At 34.6% G+C, this 24,261-nt stretch overlaps 1 protein-coding gene across 1 annotated transcript; it reads right to left on the bottom strand.

Annotated features, from left to right (window-relative positions):
• Nucleotides 1-1,375: 1,375 nt before the first annotated feature.
• On the bottom strand, nt 1,376-23,903 carry ALX1 (ALX homeobox 1). Its single transcript, XM_006083987.3, is given in 6 exon segments — nt 1,376-1,777; nt 17,547-17,675; nt 20,619-20,923; nt 23,679-23,737; nt 23,739-23,854; nt 23,856-23,903. Coding segments are annotated over 6 exon segments (978 nt in total). The 3' UTR covers nt 1,376-1,456.
• Nucleotides 23,904-24,261: the final 358 nt, after the last annotated feature.

Raw genomic sequence — 24,261 nt, 5'->3', positions numbered from 1 at the left:
TTTAGGACATCACTCATCTCCATCATCTGTTTGATTTAAAATTTTATTACAAAAGATGTCTAACTGCTGTAAATATTTTCCCACTAGGAAGAGAAACTTACTGGATATAAGTACTTTTATTCTTCAATTTAATTTTTAAATGCATGTACTCTTGTCCTTTAGCCTTTAGATCTTCCAAGCATATCCCCAAAGGCAGTAGGGACCACAAGGAAGATTCTAAGAGAGGACAAAGAGCAGATCTCGCTCTGCTCCATGCCACAAAAGTCATCTTCATTTCAATTAATTTACTTTGCCTTTATGAACTTAAGTCTTTCAAGGAGGTTGACATTTCACTCATCTGAAAAAGCTTGGAATGTGACAGGGGAAAGGGAGGAGAAGTAAATCAACGGGGTTAGCAATTTTCCAGATGCAATGTATTTTTCTTCTTCTTTTCCACCAGAAATTTCAGAGAGTCTTCTGACATTTTAATTCCCTATGCAAAACCACAGTAGCCAAAAATGCATACAGATTATATGTCAAAAAACACAGACACAAGTGCACTTGCACATGAAGTAAATCTAAATTCGGATTCACGACCCCTTTCACAGAATACATTTCTTTTAGTGCATGTATTATATGTTTGTGTATACCGTTTGACAATTCTAACTTAAAAGCAACAGCGGGTTTTGTAACTTCCTTTTTTTCTTGTGTGTCTGATAACTAAAACACCGAGTCCATGCTGACTTTTTCACTCGAAAGATGGCATTTATAAAAAACTGTTATCATGACTATATTTTAAATCACACCGGAATATTTCAGTGATCACCTTCAGCCACATGGTTTCAGGAAACTATGCCCAAATATTTCATGCAAATGCTGGTCGTTTCAGAAGAGTTCTTTTTGCGTGGATTGGAAACTAAGCATCTAAGGATAAAAAAAAATCTTTGAGACCTGAAGATAATTTCTCAGCAGCAAGGGATATGCCGATTGTGTCTTGGAGCCAGAGAGGGAGAGATGGCATTTAACTCCCCGAAACACCCTGCTTCAATATTTACCTGACAGCTCCGGTATCCTGACAGGCTCCCCAGTGCGTTTCTTCCTTTATCAGGTATTACTTTACAAGGGATTTCTTGTTGTGCAGAACTAACATAAATCAATCTATAACAGAGGAATTTATTTAATACATTTATTCTTTTAAGAAGGTTGCATGACCATATTTCATCGATTTGTACAATAGAAGAAAGTTACTACTAAAACAGAGTTGGTGGAGACTGGTGCATGGTAAACCTATTTAGTCCTCAGATGTCCACTCTTAGATTTTAATGTTAAATAATCACAACTATTCATTTAAGCCGGTCTCACTGTATATCTTGACCGTTAGCAATTCCGCACACAGCAGCTTATTGTGATATCCTTTAAATATGAGAAATAAGGATGTTTGACTTTTCCATTTAAAGAAAAATAAGAGTACTGTATGTTACATGGCCCATGAAATATTGGCAGTGTGCTCCTTGGCTTTCATTCGAAGGACTGCGATACTGGAAGACCTCCGCTCGAACTCTGGCTTCGTTTCAAATGCATGTCCATTGGCAGCCCCCGTCAGAAGAGAGTCAGTGAAAAAATTGTTGAGGGGCACGTGGCCGAACTGGTTCTGGTGGTTTGAAAACCCTGTGTAACTGGAGTCTGTCCGAGGCGAGTGAGAGTAAGGTGTCATACAGGAGGAAGTGTCACGTGGCACCATGCATGACGTGACCACAGAACCTCCACTCGCGTTTCCTGCCCACAAATTGTTCTGAATCTGGAATATAGAAAACAACAAGTATGACATTTACGCGTCCTCGCTTTTGTTCCCTTGCTTTTGTTACGCTGTATTTGCTACATTTTGTTAGCTGCTCATTGTTTGCTCCTGATGGGTGGTCTGTCATTACATTCTGAGTATGTAAAGTGATTACTGAAAAATAATTTGAAAGATTCTTCCAATTTGTTTTACTGTAATAGATCACCGAAACCCACATACTTAACCACATAAAATACTCTCAAAACATGTCAATCTCTTGAGTATTCTTTTTACAGTCATAATTTTTAAAATGAAATCTGGAAGATTTAGTCATGATTCATGACCAATTCATGTGCTTAGAAAAGCGGTTTAAAAGGTGGTTTTAAGTTTAAATATAGTTTTCATATTTCTAAACAAATGACACAATTTCATTTTTTACGCTCCATAGTTGGACTCAGTGTGGCAGTTTTTGTTGGAAACCATTGCTGACATTAAGCTGTTTGCTCTGTAGATATTTTTGATCAAACTGATTTTGGAAAATGTTTAACCTTTCATTGCCTTTTATTTTGTAACATCTTGAATACATAGATCTGTGAATATGAAAAATAAGTACATATTTTAAACATTTATTCTTTGACATATATGATATAGTGAGGTTACAACAGATGTATGACATGTAAAACAAATTTAGAATTCTAAAACATGACCATTACCAAATAATGGAAGCAACTGAGACAAATATTCAAGTATTAGCAAAAATATCTGAATATAATGTAAGTACTAAAAAACAAACATCACATTTATGATTGAAAATTGGGTTATAATTTGTACCCAAGAAATTCACATTTCATATCATTAAATCTCTACAGAAAACAATTAGTACAATATTACCAACAAACACAAATTTCTCTAAAGTTATGAGCATGTAAAAACACCCTAAGTCGAATTTGCATAATATAAATTTTCAACAGAAAGTAGATTAAGACTAGATATTTAAACAAGGATAGAAACACAACAATCACATGCATTACTGAGAAGCACAGAGAAAATCATGACAAATGGAAGGAGCTGAGGGAAAACAGAAAGGGCAATGTTGCATGGTGTAGTGTGGCAGACATGCAGCCTTAGGAGATGAAATTTAAATTTTGTATGCCTTTTACAGCATTATTGCAATAGATGTGTAGTAGAACACAGCAGCAATCTACACATTTATCGCATCTGCTTTCTTTTAAAAAATCATGATAATTAGAATTATCAATTACAATGTTTTCTTATATTTATTTTTACTCAAAGATTCCAGTCTACTACATCTGGCCTTTGGTGTGTCTTACAACACCCAAGCTTAAATTGTACTTTTTAAAACAACTTACTTCCAATTAAAAGTAGAAAATATGTTAGTGACTCTTCTAGATCACACTGGCAGAGAAGTTACTCTGTCACAGAAGAAAGACCACGTAGCCAGTTTCAAACTGAACATCTGATTTCATCTCTTAGGTGGGACTGCAACAATTGGCAAGATGCTTATTTTAGTTATATTTTAATAATAGTTCTTCATATGAATACTTTGTAAGCTGCTATAAATGTCAAATCTATGAGATATACCTACAAATATGTATAATAATATGCATATTTTATTAATCCTTACATCGTCATGGTCTATGTTGTTTCAACTATGACTCATTCTATGATACGTATCCCACTTTAGAAAAATACGTAATGATTGATGCCAGTGATTACTGAATCATGTATTTCAAACCAACAGGAGAGGCTGTTGATGTCATTACCCTGTCCAACCAGCTCTTCGAAGTTGATTTGGTTGATTTTCCTCTGACATTCAATCAAACATTGTGCGGCATTGAAAAAACCAGTCACATGTCTGACAAAAGGGCTTTCAGGAAATGAAAGTGAACTTGCTTGCTTATTTTTGAAAAAGTAAATGAAAGGCAAACTAGTGGCAGAGAAAGATTATTTACATTTTATGTTTGTTAAAGGATTTGTCAATCTATGCATAGTGTTTAGAATTTATTTTTAAAAGCATCTGCTCATATTCTAAATGCATATAAATATATTTACCAATTAGGTAAAAAAGGGAAAATAAGAAAGGTAAAGACAGGGAAGGTAATCTATGAATATAAATTAAGAGAGTATTTTCTCCCTAAAGGAATTAACGTTAAACTATTTATAAGTTGAAAAGAAATTCTCCAGTTTCCAAGACATGAGAACCAAATGTTTTTATTTTTATCAAAACTTATTTAGACATGATTAGGCAAATTAAATGTGTTACTTTTGGTGAAAGAATTTCTAGCATATAGAAATATTTTCAGAACAGAGCAGATTGGTAAAGCAAGCTACCACAGCAATGCTTTTAGTTAGATTTGGGAAGATACATTTGCATGGGTGGCAATAGTGTCACACGTTTTTACTGATATGTTCTGTTTCCATGACCTCTGTCTCCCCTCATAGCACCCATGTCTTGCTCTCATTTTAAAATTTCTGATACGTCTTCATTTGACTTTAGGGATTTAGTTGGTTTTCATATTGAAAGTTATGTGTAAGACACAAAATTAATTTCCCCAATGAACTGAGGTTTTCCTTCCTCTAAAGCTTCATTTCTTCTGGATGTAAGATAATCAAAATGAGGCTCGTGATAGCTTATGATTATCAATTACCATGTGTCAGACATTATATTAAATGCTTTATGAAGACTTCTAATTATTATAACACACTAAAAGGTATGAGCTTTTACTATCCCCATTTAGTAGAAGGTAAACGTATAGAATGGAGAACTTAAGAATCTCACCCAAGATTGAATGACTCCAATGGTGGAGATCAAATCTGAACCCAGCAAATCGTAAACAATGTTACAATGATGTAAAAATTACTCTATAAGTTAAAATTGCTTATTTACTTATTCATAATCCTAACTTTGTGGGGGTTCTTAGGCTTACTCTCTGAACGCAAAATCCTCAATGATTGCTTAGACTCTTTCTTCATCCTCAGGCCTAACACAACACATAATAAACCCTGAATACAAATTTATTAAGTGATTGAAAAAACTCTAAGAACATGAAATTTGAACTGATCCATCTTACAGATGCAATCAAACTTTTATGGGCAACACATGCTAATGCTAATGATCTACATTTTGTTTCATAATTTGAACTCTAGAATCACCATACTACAATTATTATCTTAATAGAAATCATAAAATTACATACCTACACCTTGCTAACTTTATTTCTCTGGGTAGATTTCCCCCCCCCCCTCTCTATTAAATACTTATTCTGTATTATAGATGCATCTTCTTGGAGATTCTGGTTCATTAAGCAGAAGGTGTGGCTCAAGGGGCCTATGTTAAAATAAAGGCCATAATACACACATGCAATTCTGAAAATCACCAAGGCTTGGGAAACACTGTTAGAGTCTAGCTTCCCTCCACATGCAAAAACCCCTCCTACACTTTTAATTATGTTCACTTCCATTGACAAGAAGCTCACCTGTTTTAAAAACACTCCATTCCCTTTTGGAGAGCTCTATAAAAATAAGCAAGCTGTTTCCAAATCTTAGCTATGGTGAATTGTGCTGCTATGAACATAGGGGTGCATATATTCTTTCTGATTGGAGTTTCTAGTTTCTTGGGATATATTCCTAGAAGTGGGATCACTGGGTCAAATGGGAGTTCCCATCAGCAAATGAGTGGATTAAAAAACTGTGGTACATCTACACAACGGAATACTACGCTGCGGTAAAAAAGAAGGAATTCTTACCATTTGCAACAGCATGGATGGAACTGAAGAGCATTATGCTAAGTGAAATAAGCCAGTCAGAGAAAGATAAATATCACATGATCTCACTCTTTTATGGAATATAATGAACAACATAAACTGATGAACAAAAACAGATCCAGAGACAGAGAAGCATCGATCAGACCGTCAAACCTCAGAGGAAAGGTAGGGGGAGTGGGGGTAAAGGGGAGAGATCAACCAAAGGACTTGCATGCATGCATGCATATAAGCCTAACCAATGGACACAGACAACAGGGAGGTGAGGGCATGAGTCGGGGGGGGGGGGCTAGGGGGTAATGGGGGGATAAGGACACATATGTAATACCTTAATCAATAAAGACATTTTAAAAAGCAAACTGTTTTTTTTCTTTTTTTGTTTTTTTTTATTCTTTTAAAAAAATATTATAATACGTATTACAAAGGGTATTACATATGTGTCCTTCCCCCACCCCCCGCCCTTGACAATCCCCTGGCCTCCCTTGCCCCCCAGTGTCTTATGTCCATTAGTTATGCTTATATGCATGCATACTGTTATCTTCCTCTATCTATCGCTTCTATTTCTGTTCCTTAAAATGATACAGAATAGGTAGTGTCTTTCTCACATGTGAAAATCTTCAAATATCCTACAAAATTATTACACAATTGCAAGTCTCTCTTCTTTAAGCATTCCTCATATGCATGGTTTCCAGACTGCTCATTCCAGTCACATTCCCCAGATATGCTAGAGGCTGTCAACACCCTTCACCCACATCAATATCCAGCCCTGGGAACAGAATATCATTTTCTAGAAGTTGTCTGAACACCACTATAGGGGAACCTGGCAGGTAGCATCATTGTTCCAGATTATCTTCTTTTGTTAATATTTAAAGGCAATATTTAACTACAAAGTTGTGTGATCTTGTGGTTTACGAAATCTGTTGTCAAGGTGGTCTCATTCTATGGCTGTCCCATGCCTCCACCAATTGTATTCTTCTGTAGGTGGTCCTTCTAAAGCTATGTGCTAGGTCTACAAGTCATATTGTCTAAAACTGTTTATACATATTTGTCAACAGAAAAGCCATACAAAAATCTCACTCTCTGACTCATTATAAGAAATACTACATTTTCTGTTACATTTTGAATGCATATTTTTTCAATATATAGAATTGTTACTCTTTTGGATTATTTCACAGACGCCTACAATGGCAGTGCCCAGCACCAAATAAATTTTGGGGTGTTTCTGTTGGCCTCTAACTGTATAATAGTCAAGGGCTTTAAACCAGAAAGAACGTTATTAAATATCCTTCTTTCATGTGTACTGGGGGGAAAAAAAGACTGCCTGCCTTCACACTTTTTCTTCTTTGTGTTTAAAAGGAGTGAAGAATCTTAAAACATTCTGTGTTTTAATGTGCTTCGCAACGTTTTTAAAAGTTCTAGGGATATGTTCAAAGCACTGTCCAGGGAACTTAGCCAACTGCCTCCCATTAGCATGAATAGAAGTTCCGCTGACTTCTACACACCACTTTGAACATTTATTTGCCCCTTAATGTTTTCCTAATCAAATAAAAAGTTAACACTTAATTATTCCATGACTTTGAATTTTGGAGGAAAGTTATTTTTTTTGTCTGATTCTTTCCAAACTGAAAACAAATTTATTTAACATTCATCTTCATTCTAAGAAATTAAAAGCTATAGGTAGGAAGAAGAGGGTTCATATATACATGCATATTACCCATACAAAATACACACATGTTAAGAGTTCTTCACTGTGGATATATATTTGTCATGAATTAAAGTAATATGGTAAATCATGGATATGGAAATTACCTTCACCTAGAAACTTGATATAGATATATTCTTATATAGCCAAAACTACAAAGGAAATTTTAGTATGCTAAACATGGTACACATTTCAAATATATTTAATGATTTTGTGAGTAGTTTTCATACTTTTTAAAAACCTTGTTAGTCTTTGTCTTAATTTTAAAGTAACATGATGTGTAAAAGACATCAAAGAGTTCCGTGACAGCATTATATATTCTATATACTAATGTTAGTGCTATATAGAAGACAGAAGCCTATGGAATTGAATCTGGATTTAATAGAGATACTTATAAACATGAAAATATACAATTAACAGTCATTCTTTAATTTCAAAGCATCTCTAAAACCAATATTTGTCTACTAAAATAATTTCATTTAACCATACTTCTCTGTATATTTAGACTGCTCCTACCTGCTACCAATATCCATATATACACACATAATCACGCATACTACATACACACATCATGCTACTACACACACACTACCCTCACATCAAATAACCACACGCTTCCCTGTTAAAAGTTAATTTAAAAGAGCAGAAATCAGGGATTCACAAAGAGGTATTTGTGATGCTAATATAGCAATAGCTTATTTGCATTAAAATACAAAAGTTGATTTTGGTTTTTCATCATTGACAGAGTGTTTACATTTATTGATTACTCTGCATATCATTTAATACTTACTATATGGATTTATTACCACATTATCACCATATAATTTACCGGATTTTTTATATGGTCTCTTTAAAAAATATAAACAACACTTTTTACAAAAGCAGTTCAATTTTTTAAGAGGCTATTACATTATTTACTAGCCTATCACTTCCTTTAAAATGTAGGGTGGTAAAATATTAATAAGAATCATATGTTTGGTAACTTGAAGATATTTTTAGCTGTTGACTAACTTTAGGGTCCCATTAACCTTTCTAGTAACTACATCAGTAGGTTGCTGGCAGGGAGAAGGAATTAAGTGTTTTTCTAAGTAGGGAGTTTGCTACCAGTGAATCACACACACTGAGGCTTTGTCCATCTGGGAAAAAGTCCCAACTAGAATAAATCACAGTAAAAAGATCGATTGATCTTGTTGAGGTACTATCTAAGATAGAAATGAGGTTGCAGTTTCATTAGTGCCTACTTACTAGGTGTCATTTGGCCAAAGAAAAATTAATATATTAACTTTTTTGGAAATCATTTACATTTTAAAAATTCCAAAAGTATATATTATCAGCATATAGTATTATTAAGCTGAAGTGATTAAAAATCAATTCATCAGAAAAGAATCACATATTAAATACTGATTGCTATTTAGATTTTTAAAATGAAATTTCACCTTACAAATACGGACAGAGATTTGGAACAAGAAAGAATGCATTTTCCAGTTAAAAAAAATCATTGTTAGATATAACGGTTATATTAGACCAATAATCTGAGAAAAAAATTGCTTTACAGAAAAATGAAAGCATATATCTTTTCTTAGTACAAAAATACAGGCACTAAGTTTCATAAGAAATGTTAATGTCTGGAAATTTTCAGAATGACATCATATAAATATGTTTAAATTTTGTATTATTCAAATAATATTTGAAATACCAAGTCAAATATATAAGAAACATTAAAGACATTTTTTTTTCTTTTCCTTTAGTTCTGGATGTGTTCACAAATTGTATAGTAATTATTAAAAAAATTATAGGAAAGTATGCCCTATATTCCTTAAAATAAAACTTTTCAGCTCAACTAACTTAAAGAGATCATAAAATCATAGCACTTAGCATTTTCTATTTTATTTATTATTATCCAGCAAAAATTATAAAGTATTTTTCAATTATTTTTTCACATTCCTTTACTTGTATTTTAATACATGCATGATAACCATTGCTGATTTATCAGGGCCTGATTCATTTTTGATGACACAATTGCCCAATTAAAATTAAGTTCACACCCAGCCATGCTGGCATGGCTCAGTGATTGAGAGCTGACCTATCAACAAGGAGGTAATGGTTCGATTCCCTATCAGGGCACATGCTGAGGTTGCAGGCTCCAGGTGGGAGGGCCTGCAGGAGGCAGCCTATTGATGATTCTCTCATCATTGATGTTTCTCTCTCTCCCTCTTCCTTCCTCTCTGAAATCAATAAAAATATTTTAAAAATTAAGTTCAGCCCTGACTGGTTTGGCTCGGTGGATAGAGCGTCAGCCTGAGTACTGAAGGGTCCCAGGTTCGATTCCAGTCAAGGGCATGTACCTTGGTTGCAGACACATCCCTAGTAGGGGGTGTGCAGGAGGCAGCTGATCGATGTTTCTAACTCTCTATCCCTCTCCCTTCCTCTCTGTAAAAAATCAATAAAATATATATTAAAAGAATGAAGTTCACAATAATAAGAAACAAAGATTAAAATATGAAGTGTTTTCTATTAATATAAATCAAATATGCAAATACTTTCATTTGCACAGAATAGTTTAAATCTTAGAAATGTCTAATTTATGTCAAACATGAACTTTGAATTTATTCTTAAAATCCTGAATAAAGTCATAAATTATATATATTGTGTATTTGTGTTAACTACAAAACTGAAATTTAATTTTTGTGATTTTTAAATCAAGTGTGAGTTTGTGCAAAATTTTTTTCTCTATTTTAATGCTCCATGATTTGGAATAGAAAAGAGAACCCACAGAAACATGAGGCTTAATCAATATGGCACAGATAAAATTCTGGATTAAAGTTTTTCATGAGGTTCACTAACCTTATTGTTATTGACTAACAATAATAGTGTGAACTGCAAGTTTTAACCCACAGGCCTGTTCTCATAGACTTCCCAGGCTTCCATGGCTTACTTTCCCCCTAGTTCTTCTCTAGTCTCCTGTAAGGTAGTTTTCATGTGTATAAGAAACACTGGCACTCTTCAAAATCTATTTTTACATTTCTTATTTATTTTGGTAATCTACTCAATTTTTTATTTACTCTTTCCTCTTAATATATAAAATAATGTACATCTGAAACTAATACAAAATATTATTGAATGTCAAGTATAATTGGAAAAAATTAAAGAAATATATATAATACTTATGACCAATTAAGTTAAATTTAATGCTTTAACAGTGACCACCCATTTAAAGCAACAACAACAACAAAAATTAGATAAGTTATAATTATGGGTATGTCATTAAATCACAGTAAACTTGAATATTCAATATTTTAAAGAACTAAATCTATTTTCATAATCTAGAACATGAATGCACATTACTTCTTTTGGAGGACATTCTTTATCTCTTTATATGTATTTTCAACAAAATAAAAGCTATTCACCATTTGTGTCTAGCTGCATCTTCAGCAGACTGATATTGACAAAATCTGCTTCATGCTACATATAATTTACTTTTAATATATATATATATATATATATATATATACACCTCTATATGAAATATTATTTATACATATTTATATAAAGCTTGCATATATTTAATTAAATCAACTTTATCAATTATAAAATATATATTTATTTGAGTAATAGACTATCATATTCCTTGTATGACTTTAAATATTTGTGCTCTTAATCAGTGAGAAATTGTACAATATCAATATGACTTGTGGACCTAATGATGCTAACATTTTTGTCTCTCCATTCATAAAGGGAGTTTCACTGTATAATTACATAACCATTGCACTGGTTGTTTCATATATATGAGACTATTCATTATATCACACATCAAGTATAATTATATTGCTATTACTAACATTTTTCAAAGTTTATTGGGTTGTTTACTTTAAATATTTGGAAAATAGAAAAAAACAATGATAAAATTGTGAGACTTTCTCCAAAGGTTAAAAACTGATCCAGATACCAAATTGCTACAGCACAGTTGATTAAGGAGGGAAGTTCCTTATTCCTTATTTAGCTTAAGTAAATGTAAACTTTAAGATTATTACAAAAAATGGTGATAGAAGAGGATAGGGTGAACAATATCCTCACAATCACTATCTTATTGCTTTATTATTCCCTTTCATTTTTTCTTTTTTGTTTTTATTATTTCCTTTTAAAATTGCATCATTTACAATGTTTGAATTAGAATTTGTTAAACTAGAAATGTTATACAACCTTAATTTGTGTTTTAAATTACCACAATGAGTACAAATTGCCTATAACTGGAATCCAACTCTTGGTATGTTCAAACTCAAAGGGGCATATATTTATAAAGTCATCAATTGAACATCAGAAAACAAGATACTGTGCAGGAATGTTTGTAATTTGTTAAGTATAGATTTAGTTATCATTTTCACTATGTACTAAGTAAAACCTCATTAAAATTTTTCTTGGGAAAATCTTCCATGCCTTATTTGAAATTTTTGATGAAAATATTTTGGAAGAAGAAGAATATGCTCAAACTTTCCTAAAGTCACCAGACTTAGTTATCTTAATTTAAAGAAGAAATAATATTAAACTGAATTTGGTCTTTCCCTAGATCCCTAAATAGTAAATTTACTCACCGACTGAATTAGTTTAAATGCTACAACATGCAACATAAGAGAACATTTAAAACACTTACTTTTCCTCTCTATTGTAGGAAAAAATAATAATAACTAATGGCTATTATAGAATGGTTACTATTTATTGAGCATTCATTATGTACTAGGCAATGTTCTAAGTAATTTGCATGCATTGTTTTGTTTAATCTTCTCAAAGATTATAAGAACTTTATCCCCATCTGATGAATGAGGAGAAACATTCCTTGAAGTTAATTCATTTGGGGAAAGCTCCAAAACATATTAACCTGGCATAGCCAGGATTTGAACTCACCACTCCCTGACTGTGAGGCCCATAGTCATACATTCACTCCTGGCCCTCCTCAAGTCTCAGGATTTAGCTCAGTAGGCTGTTTAGAAATCAACCTATTCCTCTCAATAAAAGAAAAAGCTTTATGATGATGTTCATCAGCATCTACACCACCATAGCGACCACCTCTAGCACTAACAATGCTTCCATTTTACAAATAAAGAATCTGAAAATTAAGGAAGTAAAGAGACTTATCAAAAGTTACCCCACTAGTAAATGATCAAGTTAATACAATCCAAAGCAAATCTAAGGACATAAAATTAGGGTTCCTTGTAAGAATGAAGGCTAGTTATAATCTTCCAGAAATTTTTATACTTTAACTAAATATTTTAATCACCAAAATAATTTTTAAAATGCTTTGGTTTTGATAAATTACAAACAAATTAGAATCTAATGTTGATAGATGCTTTCGTGCATTTTCAATTGAAGGGCAAAGGTATTTTTGGTTGTTGGGTCTAATTTGCATCAAGAAGCATTTGCAGAATTTGGTACAAATATCACTTAGTTCTTTTTTGAGGGTATCTTTATTTTTATTGTTGACACTATTATGATGTCCCCATCACCCTCTTTGCCGACCTCCACCCAGTCCCCACCAGCCCCCCTCTGGCCATCACCACACTGTAGTCTGTGTCTATGGGGTGTGCATATATGTATTCTTTAGCTAATCCCTTCACCTTCCTTCATCCAGTCCTCCTCTGCTCTGACAGCTGTCAGTCTGTTCCATGTATCCATACCTCTGTTTCTATTTCGTTCATCAGTTTATTTTGTTCATTAGATTCCATATATAAATGAGTCACCTAGTTCTTAATTTGTCCACAAAGCAGGAAAATTGGTCTGGCTCATTTGTATAACCCCCATGCATACAACAGTACCACACATACTATATTTATTGGATAAAATGCAAACAACTTTGGAAAAAATAATTGACTTGAAAGGTTTCAGCAAAATCTTTCTAGTCTATTCCTTTTAGCAGAGGAGAAAATTGAGATAAAAAAGGAAAAGTTGATTGCTTAAGACCACAGAGCTGGTTAATAGCAGAGATTCAAAAATCAACTGTGGTACTGAAAATTGATTAATTTTAGGTTTATAATGTACTCCTGAAAAAAATATTGAAGTGAATCAATACTTTGTCCACATCTATTCGTTGTATATGCAAGAGTGGGCAAATGTAGGTTTACATTTGTATGTGATAGAGTTTGTTCTTGTATTATTATTTATTAGTTATTATTTATTTGTATTACAACTGTAACCCCACTTTTATCCACCCCTGTATAATTTGCTTAATTCTGTGGTGATACAAAGGTAAGAATTGAGTCATCTTTTAAAAAACTTTATATATATAGTAAGCTGGCTGGCAGACACTGTATATAGCCCGTCACAGTCAGTGGAGAAAGTGATGTGCTGATTATAGGGGGACTGGGAAAAGGTTTCATGGAGGAAAAGGGGTTAGGTGAGGGGAAGGGAATTCAAGAGAGAGGGGACAAATTCAGCACAAGCAATGAAACAGTTTTTAAAAATATCACGTTTTGGAGAACATCAAGTAGTTTAACTTATCTAAATCATAGTATTGTTGAATGGCAACTAATATTGTGAGCTAAAGTGTTTTTTTAATGCTATTTTCAGTACTACATTAAATTATTTTACTACTGATATCACACCACTCACTTCCTTATTTGTTTACTATCAGATATGAGTGAGCTAAAGAAAAATAATATATGAAAACAGTCTAACAATGTCTACATTTTTCATGCTTTATGTCCTTATTTTATACGTTTTGAAATAGGAGCATTTTTGCTTCCCAAGGTAATTCAACGTTTTAGGGTCAAAACTTAACTATTTGATTGCTCAATGATACACTATAGAGATAATGTTACATCAGGTACCCTGGACTCCCACTCAGAGATCCTGGGTTCAGGTTCAGTGATTAATGGCTACAGGAAGAAAGTCGGGCTGAAATAAGCCCTCAGCCTGCAGTTACTTTCTCTTACTGTTATGGCTGTTGTTACTATAGTGCCACGGAGACCAGTGGAAACAAAGTATTGAGAACACTTTAGAAAATATTAATTATTATTCCTAAGTAACCATATTATATGTTACATATGGATACCTTTATGCTAAGTAAGATCATTATCTACACTGGGCAGGCTGGAGAAGATCTTTCTAAGCCATCTCGTTTTTCGTGTATCTCTGTGCATGCCTTTGCTTTCCTGCCAAATTGCTAATTCTTTGTTTCTGTCCTGCCTCCAACATTTTCTAGTTTCCAACTGTTTTGATTATTAATAACTTTTTTCTAGAATTAGTAACAGTAACCAAATTCAAAGTTTTATTGCACTGAGCTGTTGCGTTCTATTTTGGTTTCTATTTTTCCCATTATACATTTCTATCTTCAAGCCACAAGATTAAAAAAAAAAAGTTTCCTTTAGGCTGACGCTTGGAGACATGGTACTGTCATAATTCTTTTTTCAAACAAACTAAAAAGTAAACCTCATATTTTTAAGTTAAAACAAATTTCTCCTTACAGTGGGGGAGTGGAAGACACTTGATTTCAGAATTTCTGGCAAGCAAACATTACATGACTTACCAGTGTAGAAAAGCACTATGGATGTTATAGTATTGATTTTAGTTATTGTTGACAAGTTGCACTGTCAAAATAACTTCTACATCTAATCTCCGTGCTTCCATACTTAAATTATGAGGTGGTATCACCAATGTACATACAGCATGGAGAAGCCACAGGGAGAATTAGTGTGAAATTCCCATGACTCGTGAAGGGAAATTTTAAATTACTCCTTTGCTAGAGTGTAAAAGACTCAAATGTATAACTCATACCATTTTCTTTCCTGCTTGAGCTGCTGGGTTGCCTCATTCTGCTAATTGTTAATATCTAAAGCTATGCAGCACAGTAACATAATGGCATGATAATCCTAGGAAAAGGGGCATCTAGTCAGAGTATATTAGGTAATATTAAGCCACTATAAAGAGGTTAATTGGTGCCAGGTACTATAATTAATGCTTTAGGCTACACTGAAGATGAAAGGGGAGTTAGAGATAATGCAACCAATAGCAAGGAACAAAGTAAAAAATGGGGTTTACAAGAAAAGGAATGACAATTGAAATAATAAGGTATAAAAAATATATATTCAACTATTGTGGAATAAACTTATCAGACTGTTTAAAGTGCACTTGAAAATAGTTCCTAATATGTGACTTATTTCTAAAGTCCTCATAGTCAGCTATCGCCTCTAATAGTTCAAAATTATATAAAATATATGCTATGTCGCCCTAACCAGTTTGACTCAGTGGATGGAGCGTTGGCCTGCGGACTCAAGGGTCCCAGGTTCGATTCTGGTTTGATTCTGTACCTTGGTTTCAGGCACATACCCAGTGGGAGGTGTGCAGGAGGCAGCTGCTCGATGTTTCTCCCTCATCAATGTTTCTAACTCTCTATCCCTCTCCCTTTCTCTCTGTAAAAAATTAATAAAATATATTTAAAAAATAAAATAAAATATATGCTATTATTTTTATTGTTATTTCACTGGTTGTGAATATATTCGCTGCTCCCCTAAACTAAAATGCAAATTCGAATAAACAGCTTAAGCAGTATGCTCCTTTGGTATTAATTTGCTAACCCTGCAATCATTTAAACATATTTGCTGAGACAGTCTATATTGACAGTTAAGTTCTTGCCCTTGGGAGCCAGAATGCCTCTGGTCAAATCAGGGCTTCACCACCAGTGGAGATGAGTATATACCTCCCCTCTCTGTGCCTCAGTTTCCTCACAGGAGACATGGGGATAAATAATAATGCAAACCACATAAGGTTGCTGTGGGGATTAAATGAGTTCATATACACACCCTGCTTAGAACAGTGCCTCAGAGAGTAAGGGCTATAGTCATATAACAACGAGGAGAACACTGCAGTGCCTGTTCTCAGGGAGCTTGTAGCCAAGAGGGGAAAGAGCCCCTTAGGCCTCTGCTTAGAACTCAACTAGGACACTCAAAAATATTTGGTGCATAACATTTCATTAGCCCTATGATGATAAGTAACCAGGAGTGTATACCTGCTTTTAAACAGAAGGGAAAAGTAAGGGAACTGCTTTAAGATACATTTTTAAAAGTAAGAGAAAACACAGTTCTTCTCATGGCAGGTGTGGCATTTATTCCAAAGCTACTAGCAAACTGTGGTACAAGGCTGAGCCACAGCCTCCCTTACAGACTGGCCTGTAAGGAGCTGCTTGTATGATCACAGACCAATTCCTTAGCTCACCTGGGTCTGCTTTCCTAACTTCTAAAATGAAGAAGCAGAATAAAATGATCTCTAAGGCTCTTGTACATATATAATGTTACACGAATAAATTTGGTGAATTTATCTGGAGGAGTGAAGGTCTCAAGATAGGCTGTTAAGGGTCAAAAAAGGCATCAGAACATAAGGATAGTAGAAAAATAGAGGACTGAATTCATACTGAAAGGGTATGAATTTATAGTTGAAGAAAATGAGTACCTTAAGTAAGTTTGAGGCTGTGACGATTTCGTTACTGGACTATCAAGGTATTCCACCAACATACACGTTACATATTTGTTATCTAAGTGGTTTCTTACAGCGCATATCATTAAACAAAAAGGAAGTAAATAACAGATGGCTTGCTCCTTATAATATGCATCAATCATGTACCAAATACAGTTCTGAATAATTCAGTGTTAGGATAAAGTAATACTCATTTAGAAAGGTAAGAATATTTTTTACTTACATGCATTAAAGAGTATGGATAAGAAAAAAAACACTCTAAATTAAAAAAATAGATGAAAAAATAATTTCTAGTCCTTAAAATGAGAACTCCCATTATAAAGGGAAGCATTTTTTTACATGATAAAAAAATTTTAAATTATATTCAGTCCTAATTCTACATGCATGTTAAGAAGCAAAGGACTCAATGTTTCCTTCAAACAATGAGCAACTTATACTACATTTGACACTAGGTTGTGTAGGACCAACTTGTGAAACATTATCTACAGAGATAGCATGCCAAACAATATTCAATATATTTTTGAAATAAACAAGGGAAGTGATTTTGAATAATTAAAATGCAGAGTAATTAGCATACATATACAATTGAATGATGCTACTTCAGCTGTTGCATTGTATAACAAGGAAGAGACCCTGAAATATTGTTCAATGAATGGCTCTGGGGGAAAAATAGTAACAAAATAAATATTTTAGTAAAATTTAACAAACATGAAAAAAGGCCTTCTGGAGTTTAAAATTCTCATTCCAAACCTCTATATTAGATATAATAAAGCCTATACTAGCTCTTTTAATAATATACACACTGCATGTATTTTTCTTGATCAGTATTTCACACAGTTTATCATACCTGAGGATAGCTGTCAGTCCTGGGCAAAACTGATATATCATAGGTGGCAGCAAAATGGCTTTTAGCTTGTTGTATTTGGCCATAACGTTCTCTTTTCCTCCACTTGGCCCTTCGATTTTGAAACCAAACCTAATTTTTCAAAGAAGTAGAATTTTAGCTAAAGAATACTTGATAATATAAATGTGATGTTAAAATAATTCAAATCAGAAAGGTAAATCAGGTCAATATAATTACTAATAAAAGAAATTTTTATCAGAAAAAATCCACAAATTTTACTTTCTATTTTACCTTTAGATAAGTGGTATAACCATGAGGCACTATAAATTAACATAAAAAGACAAAATACTTTAAAAACATTTATTTAATATGTTTGAGCCTCTGTTTTTTCAGTTATGGAAAATAAAAAGTATTTAGAGTATATGATCCTGAAGACTCCTTATATCTCCAAACTATCATAGATAATCCTCCTCTCAGAGAATGCTGCAAGTTTGAGAGATGTTCATGACTTTATAATTGGGGATTATGCACATGACATTAACCCAGCCAATTTATAACCAAATGAATATCTGGGTCTATCAAAACAATTATCTTTAAAGCATTTCATAAAGTGAAGACTTTTGATTATACCCATACTTACATACTCTTAGAAAAAAATTTAAATATAAAGACTTCATCTAAAACTAGATGGCATCAGCAGAAATATCATGATTATATAGAAACATAAAATATTAAGATTAGATATAATACTGAGCATGATAGAGACAAAAGGTAAAATGGAATCATCTGAAGTACAATTATGGTTTTGAAATAAACAAATGTGTTTATTACATCATACCACTTATAACATTTATCTTCTCTTATAAAAAATATTCAGCCATCATCAAAATTATTCTCCAATGTAAATGACTTACAGATAATAAATAATAAAAGAAATAGAGCAGATATAACCAAGTGTGAAGGAAGTCTATGAGTTAGTGGGACCTCTACAGGGTCACTACACTCTCATACTAACAATATTTATTGCAACAACCATTTTCCACAGAGGGTTAAATATTCACTAATTCATACTTATCACTCTCCAGAATTTTCATTTTAATATTTTCATGTATTAAAGGGAGATATAGAAAAGCATCTTCAATATGTATAAATTGATATTTTTGAGTAGACATGACACAAGCAGCTTCCAGGAACTCTTTAGTCTTTACACAAGTATGTTCAGAATATAAAATATTTAGGAAAGAAGCTGGAAATCAAATATAAAAATGCAAATTGTTAAAAAGCCTTTTATTAAAATTACTCGAAAGCTTTATTCTTTTGCAAATTCAATTATAATCACACTTATGGAAACATTTGAACACTCAGTTTAATATGTAAACATATATCGCAGATTTAAGATGGCACTTTGGAAGAGTTTGCAGCAATTAAAACAAGGCAAAGGGAGTTACCTGTTCAGTGTGGTTTCTTACAACACTGCTGGCCAATGTGTGTTACCCACTATGCCCAGACTCAAGACAACATCAACAACCAAACCAAACAAAATGTAATGCCTTGCTGTCTCCACAGATAGGCACCAAGAGCATACTAAGGGAATTCAGTAGTAAGGTGTGCTTTTTTGTGTGTGTTTTTCACTAAGAAAAGACCTTGACAATCTCCTTAAAATGGATGCCAATAACCACTCTGATGTGAAAAGCAGGAAAGAAAACAACCTGAGTAAATTAGGTTCAGGCTGGCTCTCTGTGCATGTTCTCAGACAAAAAAATGAATCAGGACTTGATGAAATGTTAAGGGGGAAATATGCATTGTACACAGCTGACCCCTCTGTATGCAAACACGTTTTTCTATGCTTACAAGTATAACTAATTTAAATATGTGGGTACCAGGAAAAAGGAACACATGCGGGCTCCTGTTAACACTTGACAATTCTAAAACTTTTCGTTAGCATCAACTTTCTATATACCTACTTCCTGAACTAAGATAAAGTAACCATTTGCTTCCACAACTACAGAAAAAAACCTGCTGCTTGTTACCCCTGCACCACCAGATGTTGTGTTTAATGATGTAAAGGCCTTAACGATGGCTTAATCTTCAGAATAAATACTATTACTCCACTAAGCACAAAAGTTTTCACTCATTCATTTATTCTGTCGTTTATGGGAACTGCAGAATTCAATAGTTTCCTATTTAGAGTAATAAAAGCATGCCAAGGAAAAAGGTCATTCTCCCAAATGATTGTTATTTGGAACCTAATAAAATGTAGTGCAAGAATATCAACTCTAATAAAAATAAAACATGCCTAAGAGTATAAAATTTTATCCAGTATAATTTTTCCTTTTCAAATGATTACAAATATAGTATATTAAATCATCCAATTTGATCATTTGAATACAACTTATAATTTACTACATATTTTTAAATTACTGTATGATCATTATTTCTATTGCCTCTGCAAAAACTATATAAGTTATCTATATTTAAAATATTGAATGGAATGACATCACTGGCAACTACTAAGGTGATAAAATTGAAAATGAGTTATATGATCTTTCTTTAATTATGTATAATAAAAATAGAGTTGCTTTACATAACAATTGGGAATTTATGAGATTGTTTCTTTTTTTCTTTGTCTTATTATCACCTTAACTTCAATAAAATTATATATTTATAGGCCATTATACAAATAACTTGTCAATACCTGGTGTATAACCTTAAAACAAAACTCAATAGCTGATAAAATAGAAAAACAAAATAAAACACATGCATTAATAAGTGAATAACTATGGTTCTATCTTTTGCCTTTTAAAATTAATTTTTGAAATCAGAGGTATGTTAAGATATTCAGTTCTTTAAATAATCGATGGTTTTATGCCTATATAACTCAAGTATTCTTTTTTATGTTTTTATGTAAGTTGTTACATTCTTTGCAAGTAAAAAGAAATTTTAGCAGACCTACATACATAACATTGTTCTACATCTTTCAATAGTTCCTTTGCGGCAAATGCAACTATTGAATTATTCTAACACTACCTACCTACACCCACCAGCACCCACCCAAGGCCATCATATGGCTCCTACCTGGACCCTGGCCTCAGTGAGCTCTGTCCTCAGAGCAAGTTGTTCTCTGACGTACACATCTGGGTAATGAGTTTTCTGAAAGACCTTCTCCAGCTCCTCCAGCTGCAAGCTGGTGAAGGTGGTTCGGTGTCTCCGCTTCTTACTGCTGGATACGTTGCTGTCACATTTATCCCCAAGTTCATCCAGTTCTCCCTTCTCTGGCATCCCTTTCACGGGAGACATCCGGAGACTGTTACAGTTGTCCATAGCTCTATTTAGTTCAGTGTGAAGTGGCTGTCCTTCTACTTTAGTGATCCCATAGTTCACTGTAACCAGGGGAAAACAACAGTTCTCAACACTGTGAAGCATTTAGATGAAGGACTTACATTGCAATTTAGAGCATCAGGAAAATGGTCTGCTAATGATTTATTGTGCCCGTACTAATTCAATCATCACATTAGGTACAAGTATTAATCCACTTTGGGCAGGTTTAAAGCCATTTTAAAATGTGTACATGGAACTCATATAATTTGCCCAAATTCATCGTTCTACAGGACTAATGCAATGTTTATGCACATAATTTATAATCAAATTAAGGCAGTCAAATTAAAAGTGCTCCAGATTTTAAAAAGCCTAAGTGAGCATAATTTTTGAAAACTGAATCAAATTTAATATAAGTCATATATTTATTCACAGCAGACAGAATTAAAATTAAGCTACTTACATGGCCCAAGAAAGATATTTCAAATTTAAATATCTGTAAACCAAAATCCAAACTCTTTCCAAAAGTTATCTTCCTCCTCCACACAAAAGCTATAGATTTCCCACATGGTGTTGTTTCTACTATATTTTGAATATTTCAACTGTATATTCATGTCTGCACTTTAATTTTTTTTCAAAAAGTGATCTAAATTTTAAAAATGATTTTATATTAGTTTCTGAAAGTGTTTACCATAGAAAACTGAAGTAGACTTCTTCAGCTTATAAATTTGTTTACAGTTCTTGCTAAATATGCCATATTTATTCTTAACTCATAAAATATGTTTTAAGGTAGAAAGCTTTATTTTTACCTCTAATAAAGCATAGCAATTAAACCATCTATTAAAAGATTACAAAGAATTACAGCTGGCATTTTGTTTAGGGATGTTTTAATTTCAGTGATTTCCTCCAGATTTGGTTGCATGCTTGGGGTATGATATAAAACAAAAAAATGTATCATGTGGTGCCACACACACACACAAATGCAATTAATGCACATAATAAAATGGGAGGCATTTTTTGAAAAGTAAAGTCAACCCAGCCAGAACAATAATTTCCAATGAACTGTCATAATTTTTTTTGCTTTTGTCTGTATTGAAATGATCTTTATAACTGCTTTAATCATTTTACCAATTTATTGAACTTGAATGCCTATATAATTGAAATGCCAAATAACTTTTGTGCAAAAGAAGATGTGATGTAAAACTAAATATAAAGAAGAGCCATGACTGATGAACAATTCGGTTTTGTCTCTGTGGACAGAGTTAAATGGGGAACTGCGGTAATTAGCGATAGGGGGAGGGGAAGCAGTCCTGTAACTAAGGGCATCTCAGGAGAAAGACTGAACTTTCCTAAAGGGAGCGGACTGCTGCCTATGTACACCTTCCTTCTTTCACAGTAAAACTAGTCCTAGGAGTGTGATGTTCATTTAAAAGTCGATAAAGCATCAAAAATCACCTATTTCTCTTCTTGTTGTGGATTCCCGACAATTTAAAATATTATGATTGAGTTCTATCCAGCAGTCAGCACAGGGCATTACAGAACCATTTAAGAACAAAATCCTGTCCATTCTTACGTAGATACCTAAGAATTCCAAACATCTAAAGATACTGCAGTCTGAAAATACATCCAGAAAGCCAAACATTTAGTGTATTAAAAATAAAAATGAATTGATGTGTCTTTCTAAATAAATGACCGAAACGATTAACTGATTTTCTCTATCGCTTCCGCCTTTATTTTTGGTTTAACGTTGCAAGTCAAAAGAAACTTGCAACATTGAATAAAGTAGGAACTGTGTACAAAGTATTTAGAAAAGGAGCTACTATGAGCCAGTGCTTGCCAGATCTTCAACCTCCATTAAAACAGGGGGCAGGAGGCTTGTTGTAAATATTTCACACTTAATTCGTTTGTTATTTTAAAGCAACCCGCTCCTTACAGCTTAACTGTGGAATATATACAATGATAAGGAAAAGTCCTCTTGGAATTGTAAACTTGATTGAGCTGTCGCGCTCTGAGAAAAAATAGGTTTGTATTGGGTTACAAGATAGAAAGATGGTTTGTTTTGATAACATTTTGACTTTGAGAGACTTGGCCATTCAAAGTTGAAGATTTCACCCAGAAGCATTCCGAAAGCTTCTGCGGTGACTTTTAACGTGGAGTCAGAAAACTGCACCGTGCACAATTCCGGAGTGAGTGATTATACTGGGGTCCTTTGCCCGAAGCTATTTAAAGTGACTGTTCTTCAAAAATTTGGGTTGTATTGCAAACCCAAAGAAGCAGAAATTACAAATTCACACAAGCTAATCTAGCAACTCTCCAGCTTCGCACAGTAAGATATCGCTACGTCTTGGGGGGAAATTTAAAAAAAAAAAAAAGGTTTTTCATCTAAAGGAGTTCAGAGTGTTCTCATTCGTGACGACAGTGACATCCTCTAACGAGCTGTGATGGATTTCAGCTCCCGCTGCCGGGCGGCGCGGCGGGCTAGCAGAGAAAGCGCGCTGTCTTGACTCAATTACGCTTTATTTACCGCCTATCGGTTTACGCCTGGACCTGGGTACAGAGAATCGGGACCCGCGGGGGACAACAGTGCGCAGCCCAAGGGGAGCCGCGGAGGCACGGCGGTGCCCACTCCTCCCGCTGCCCTCCCAAGTCGCCGGCAGCTCAACACCGTTTCCCGATACCCGCAGCGTTGCCCTGCCTCCCTCCGCCCTCCCGCTTCCCTTCCCTTCCTCCTTCACTGTCCCGATGGGTCCCCGGAACTTCGGATTTGCACACGGGCTACCGCGACGGGAGCTGGGGCTGGGGCTGGGGCCGCCGACTCACCGCTGCCGTCCTGACAGGGCGAGGTCCTCTCCAGGCGCACGTGATGCTCGGCGCGGGGGCCCGAAGGCCTGCACGCATTTGCCCGCCGCGCCTTTGCTGTAAAAGGACTCATTGTCCAGCGTCTCCATAACGTGCTCCAACGCGCCTCCCGCGCCCATGTAAAAGTCACTGTTTTTTACTCTGCGGGCTCCTTGAGGGGAAAACTTTCTCGCTCAGAAACTCCATAATCCCGGTAGCTGTCTCGGGGGCTCCAGGGGGCGCGAAGTCTGGGGAGCGCTGGGGGGAGGGAAAGGGGCGGGCGGGAGGAGGGGAGGGGCCGCGAGGAGGGAAAGGGGAAGCGAGCGCTGCGGCGCCGGGAGCTGCCCCGCTCCCAGCCCTTTAATGCGTCCCGGCTGGAAAGGGGGCACCCGAAGTTGCTTTTATATCTTGAAACTCAGCTGGGCTCCTCGGGCAACCTCCCAGTTCTAATGAATATGAAAATAGGCCAGCGACTAACTCCACCCCGGGTCCCCCTCCGCCCCCACCCTCTCCCCACCTTCCCCCACTTCCCCGGGCAGGGCGCGTCCGGGCCGAGGTTAGACAG

This window comes from Myotis lucifugus, unplaced genomic scaffold, assembly GCF_000147115.1.
Source record: "Myotis lucifugus unplaced genomic scaffold, Myoluc2.0 scaffold_9, whole genome shotgun sequence".
In the NCBI taxonomy this organism is placed as follows: Eukaryota; Metazoa; Chordata; class Mammalia; order Chiroptera; family Vespertilionidae; genus Myotis; species Myotis lucifugus.
The sequence above is the reverse complement of the archived record's forward strand: the minus strand, read 5'-3'. Positions and strand labels throughout refer to the sequence as shown.